This window comes from Jaculus jaculus, chromosome 14 (assembly GCF_020740685.1).
Source record: "Jaculus jaculus isolate mJacJac1 chromosome 14, mJacJac1.mat.Y.cur, whole genome shotgun sequence".
In the NCBI taxonomy this organism is placed as follows: domain Eukaryota; kingdom Metazoa; phylum Chordata; class Mammalia; order Rodentia; family Dipodidae; genus Jaculus; species Jaculus jaculus.
In genome coordinates, this window is record NC_059115.1 from 11435024 (window position 1) to 11441274 (window position 6251).

Below are 6251 nucleotides of genomic sequence, written 5' to 3' on the forward strand. Positions count from 1 at the left end.
AGAGTCCATGCTGGATAAAGGCCTTATGAGTGTGGAGAATGCGGGAAGTTCTTCAGCCGCAAACCCATACTTGATCAGCACCAGAGAATCCATCCTGGAGAAATGCCTTAATGAGTGTGGCATATGCAGGAAGTTTTTTTTTTTTATTTATCTATTTTTGGGTTTTCGAGATAGGGTGTCACTCCAGCCAAGGCTGACCTGGAAATCACTATGTAGTCTCAGGCTGGCCTTGAACTCATGGCAATCCTCTTACCTCTGACTCCGGAGTGCTAGGATTCAAGGCGTGCACCACCAAACCTGGCCAAGGAAGGTTTTTAATCATAGCTCTAACCTCATTGTACGCCAGAGAGTACACATTGGAGCAAGGCCTCACAAATGCAGCAAGTGTGAGAGAGCCTACAGCCACAAACCTACACCTGTTCATCCATGAGAGTGTGCACTCCAGAGAGAGGCTTTATGAGTGCGGTGAATGTGGAAAATATTTTGGTCACAAACACAGATTGATTAAACATTGAAATGGTCACACCGGGGAAAGACCTTATGAGTTTGCATTGCATGTGAGAAGTGCTTCAGCCAAAGCTCTGATCTTCTTGCGCACAAAAGGGTTCACAATGGTGAAAAGCAGTATGTGTGCCGTGAATGTGGAAAAGCCTTTATCCACAAACATGTACTTGTTCAGCTCTACAGGATTCACACTGGAGGAAGGCCGTTTAAGGGCAGTGAGTGTGGGAAGGCCTTCAGGCAAAGGGAATCCCTCATCCTGCACTGGAAAGTTTACTCCTTGACCATAATGACTGACATCATAGGAAAGCTCAGCCTACTCTGTGTGTAGCCAACAGCCAGAAGTTGGACCTCATACATTTGAACATCCACTGTGGGGAAATCCTTGCTATCAGCAGCATGTGAAGCTTTCTGGGGCTATGTTGACTTCTTTCCTGCCCAGGACTCTGCCAGAGTTACATCATTATAGAGCCCGGCAGCGTTCACCTCGGTCGCCTTGAAAGACGCACTTCCATGCTCCTCTGATATAGTGGTCAGTAGCCTGCATCTGTTGCAAACCCTATTCTTTTCCCACCCTTCCTCAAGCTGGCTAAAATGTGGACGTGACGTAGCTTTTCCAGGGTAACTACTGGTCACTTTTCTCTTCTGCATGGATATGGTTGGTCTTACATAGCACTCCTAATGTATCTGTCCAACCCCGAAGACACATGACTCAAAATGCCTGTCTTGTAGGCTCTCCTAACAAGCCTCGATGTTTAGCTGACTTTTAGTCTGGAGTTGGTCCTCACGTCGTGGCTTGAGTTAAAAGCAGAATCGAGCTCCATCAGCATTAAGAAGTAAACAGCCTTTGAGAAAGCCCCAAGTGCGGCATGGAGGTGGCCAAACTAGCTCTCGTTTTATTTTGTTTGTGAGAGGGAGAGAGAGAGATAATGGGGGCACCAGTGCCTCCACCACTGCAAATAAGCTCCAGGAGCATGCACCACCTTGCACCTTGCACATCTGGCTTACATGGGTCCTGGGGAATCAAACCTGGCTCATTGGGTTTCACAGCCAAGTGCCTTATTGACTAAGCCATCGCTTCAGCCCTGGTTCTTGTTTTATTGTTAGCCTGGCCTGCACCACTGCTTCAACTGTCCTAAGAAAGAACACTGAACCAACCAACAAGTATTTTAGCTGCAAGACAATTGACACTGGGAAATGAAATCTTTATTGTATCTATAATAAAGGCATAATCAGAGTTATATTAAATATGAAACAAACGTCTGGGATTGGGAAGGTAGCTCATTTGGTAACATGCTTGCCTTGAGAGCAGAAGGAGCTGACTATATATATATAAAGATGGTGGTACATGTTTTAATCCCAGCACCGGGAAGGCAGAGACAAGAAGATCCCTGGGGGCTGGAGAGATGGCTTAGCGGTTAAGCACTTGCCTGTGAAGCCTAAGGACCCCGGTTCGAGGCTCGGTTCCCCAGGTCCCATGTTAGCCAGATGCACAAGGGGGCGCACGCGTCTGGAGTTCGTTTGCAGAGGCTGGAAGCCCTGGCGCGCCCATTCTCTCTCTCTCTCCCTCTATCTGTCTTTCTCTCTGTGTCTGTCGCTCTCAAATAAGTAAATAAAAAAAAAATTAAAAAAAAAAAAGAAGATCCCTGGGTCTCTCTGGGAGTCACTGTTCTAATTAGTGAGCTCCAAGCCAGTGAGAGACTTGGCCTCAAAAAGAGGTATATGGTGTTCGTGAGAAATGACAACTGAGTTTGTCTTCTTGCCTACACACACATACATACATACACCTACAATATAAACATACACACATACATACATACACCTACAATATAAACATACACATTTAAAAAGGATAAAAGTCAACATCAAAACATAGGAATATATTTGTTCCCCTGTTAAATGTATGTGTATACATACATAAATATGTATATATATACACACACAACTACATATATATATGTATATATATATACACACAATCACATACATATACATACATATACATATACATATATATATGTGTGTGTGTGTGTATCCCAACATATACATATATATGTTGAGGTTTTTACACACAAAAGAGTATAAACCCATCATCATGTATAGTCTGGTAGGCATTAATATAAAAGTATAAGCTTCTAAGAATACTTACTAACATTATACATGATATTAAATGTGCTTGGGATACATGATATATTTCCCATATATTTATTTTTATTGAATTTTTTGTTGTTTTTTGTTTTTCGAAGTAGGGTCTCACTCTGGCCCAGGCAGACCTGGAATTCACTATGGAGTCTCAGGGTGGCCTTGAGCTCATGGCAATCCTCCTACCTCTGCCTCCCGAGTGCTGGGATTAAAGGTGTATGCCACCATGCCCAGCTTACTTTTATTGAATTTTTTGATGTTACAGAGTACTCTTTTTCTTTTGAAGGTAGGGCCTCACTCTAGCCCAGGCTAACCTAGAATTCACTATGTAGTCTCAATTTGGCCTTGAACTCATAGCAATCCTCATACCTCTGCCTCCCGAGTGCTGTGATTAAAGGCGTGCGCCACCATACCCAGTAATATTAAAGAGTTCTTACATTGCTAAGTAATGCCAGAGCATCCAATGAAAGAAATGGTATAATTGACAGCCTCAGCCTTCCACCATACAGTATATTAAGATTTGATTCATGTACATTTTTATGATTTTACAATAAACAAACTATAACAAAGTTGGAATTTAAATCTGCCATTGGCCTTCAGATTTCCGGTATGGAATACCATTAAACAAACTTCGCATTTATCTCAATTCACTTCTCAATAACGACCCAAAGGCTTTAGGGAGGGGGAAATTGCATACTTTTCAAGGAAAGTATGTGGCTCAAGTTCTGATTAAAGTTTAACCAAGAATTTATTATTTCTGAATAGATCTTAAGGGAAAATAAAATGCATAAGACTAAATGTTACAGTTTGGGAATGGAACCAAATTTAAGGCTTCCCTGCTTCTCCATAAATACAAACATTGACATTTCAAAACAACAGCATTTAACCATAGAGCTTATGTAAGTAAATGAAAAAGTATTGTACAAATCCTTGGTGTTTCATATGATAAGAGATTATATGAAAATAGTTAACAATGTGCTTATTTTTCTAGAGAAAGGAATAGGACTTTAGAAAATACTTTCATTCTTTGACATTTAACTAATCTCCAAATTATTCACCTACATGAAACTAGCTACTAAAACATTGTGTTAAAAAAAGTGAAATTTTCATGTTAACTTGGTAATTTAGAATTTACCCTCTATGAAAATTAATGTTATATATTTTTATTTAAGTTAAAGACTTAACATGTTGATTAAATATTTTATAAATCATTTTAGAAGGAACTAGGACACTTTTATACATTGATTTATCCCTACCTATAATCTTTCTTAGAAGTCCATGTCTGTGGTGCTGTCCTAAGTGATGAACCAGCATCATTGTCCTTTCCTAGTTTCACATCTTTCTGTTCTCTCCATATGCGTAAGGGTGTCCTTCAGTCCAAGAGGCTGCATATGCCTTTCTTGCAAAGGCCTTTCCAAATAGCTTGTACAAGCAGCACATGAATCAAGTTCTAAAAGCTATCCGTGGTTTGTAACAGTATGTTGCTTTCTCATTAATTAGAGAAGTTTGCCAAAAATCTCTGAACTCAGAATATTCCTGCATGAATTGGCTTTTAAGTTCAAATTGTATGGACTACTTCCAGGAAGGTCAGACAGAGTTTCCTTTGTGTAAAATACATAAGTTCTTTTTAAAATTTCTTTCCATTTTTATTACATTTTTCTAAGACAGGGTCATGACGCAGCTCCCACTGCCCTGGAGCTCACTATGCCACCCAGGCTGGCCTCAAGCCCTCACCTCCTCAGCCTCCTGAGTGCTGCCACACCTGGCTCAGGACTTTTTCTTTTAACCCAATTCTGACTTCCATGTGGAAAAGGACGTCATTACCTGTTTTTTACTTAGCATGATAACTTGCAGACAGTGCATGCCTTTGAGCAAACATTGCAATGAATGACAGAGCCCATGAAGACAATAGATTCATGCCATGGCAACCAGATTAGCAAAGAGGGTTTTCCTTGCCATGCAGGTGAAGCACCAGTAGGAGATTCGGGTGTCACTGAAAATGAGCACAAAGGGGCTGAATGCTGGGAAACAGGACGCCATGAGCACAAAGCTGTTCACGGACCACTGGCCTGGGTTCACCGCTAGAGTCATCCACACAGTCATGACAGTGTAGACTGAATAGAAAGTGAAAAATGAGCCCACCAGGATCATGACAGTGCATGTAGCTCTGACTTCATGGGACGACCTGGAGGAGACTCTGTGTTCACGAATATGTTGGACTCGCTGCTTGTGTCTGTAAAGGGCAAGGACAATGGAACCATTGGCCCAAACCATGAAGCCTAAGCTCATAAAATCAGGAGAAAAATAGAGAATGGTAACTAAAGAGGTAAATTCCTTGTTCATTATCCAAGAGCAGCCTCCACGGTTACTTTTTCCGCTATGGTTTTGTCTACTCAGGGAACCACCCACGACTATAAGATTACAAGAGCTTAAGAAGATGTGTGGGATCCAGCAGAGAAAGCAACACAACCCAATGAACTTGAGGGATCTAAACTTGAGAGCCATCCACCTGCACAAACTGGAGTTGATTTTAATGGCCTGGAATCCGTTGAGGAGACATATAGTACTGAACGAAACTCCTGTAGCCAATCTGTGGTTATAAAAGACAAGTTTGCATCCGGTATTACCCAGAAAATCTTTCACTCCCAAAGCTGACATGGTCTGAGGTATCCCCTTGAAGACAAGAACTAAGAAATTGGCTATGGCCAGTTGGTTGAGAATTAAATCTGTGGGTCTCACATTGTTTCCAAAATATAAAGTGAAGCTATACCAACAAAAAAGAAAGGAATTCCCAAGGATTCCAACTACAGTCTGGATGAGGAAGATTGTCCCCAGTTCCACTTTTCTGGAAGTCATTGCATCAATATTTGGGGAATGCTGCTTTTAGTTGAAATTGGAAGAATCAGTAGGGAATTAAAAAAAAAAAAAAAGTTCTATCACCAGAGACAGTTTGTCTTCTTTATTCCAACCATAAAGTCTCCTTTTGAACAGGAATTAAGACTTGGTGCCTATTTATGCAAAGGCAGTGCCTGGAAATACAGTGGAAGTGTTGTTTGTCCATCAATAGCAAAGAAAGCGCCTGGATGAGGATGCCCTTCATGACAGATCTACAACTGCAAAGGGGAAAGACAGAGGTCTGGGTGTCAGTGTCCAGTGGGGTTTGCACACCTGACAGTTTTGAAGAAGAAGATTAGTTAACAATATTACTGATACACCAACAAGCAGTAGAAGTACAAAGAAAATATTATATGGGTCTACACACATCATCTCCATAAAACGTCTAGATGTGCAGGGGGTTGGGAGGTGCATGCCTTTAATCCCAGCATTTGGGAGGCAGAGGTAGGAAGATTGCTGTGAGTTAAAGGCCACCCTGAAACTACACAGTGAATTCTAGATCATCCTGGGCTACAGTGAGACCCTACTGTGAAAAAAAAAAAAAAAAAAAAAGGCCTATGCAGGGCATAGTGGCACACACCTTTAATTCCAGCACTTGGGTGGCAGAGATAGGAGCCTTGTGAGTTCAAGGCCACCCCTGAGACTACATAGTGAATTCCAGGGCAGCTTGGATCAGAGTGAGACCCTACCTCAACAAACAAACAAAACAAGGC

The 6251-nt window shown here is 41.5% G+C and overlaps 1 protein-coding gene across 1 annotated transcript; it reads right to left on the reverse strand.

Annotated features, from left to right (window-relative positions):
* Positions 1–4557: 4557 nt before the first annotated feature.
* LOC101617684 (vomeronasal type-1 receptor 1) lies at positions 4558–5499 on the reverse strand. The gene has a single exon (XM_012952027.2). It carries the CDS (start codon positions 5497–5499, stop codon positions 4558–4560), a length of 942 nt encoding a protein of 313 aa, XP_012807481.2.
* Between the last annotated feature and the right edge of the window lie 752 nt (positions 5500–6251).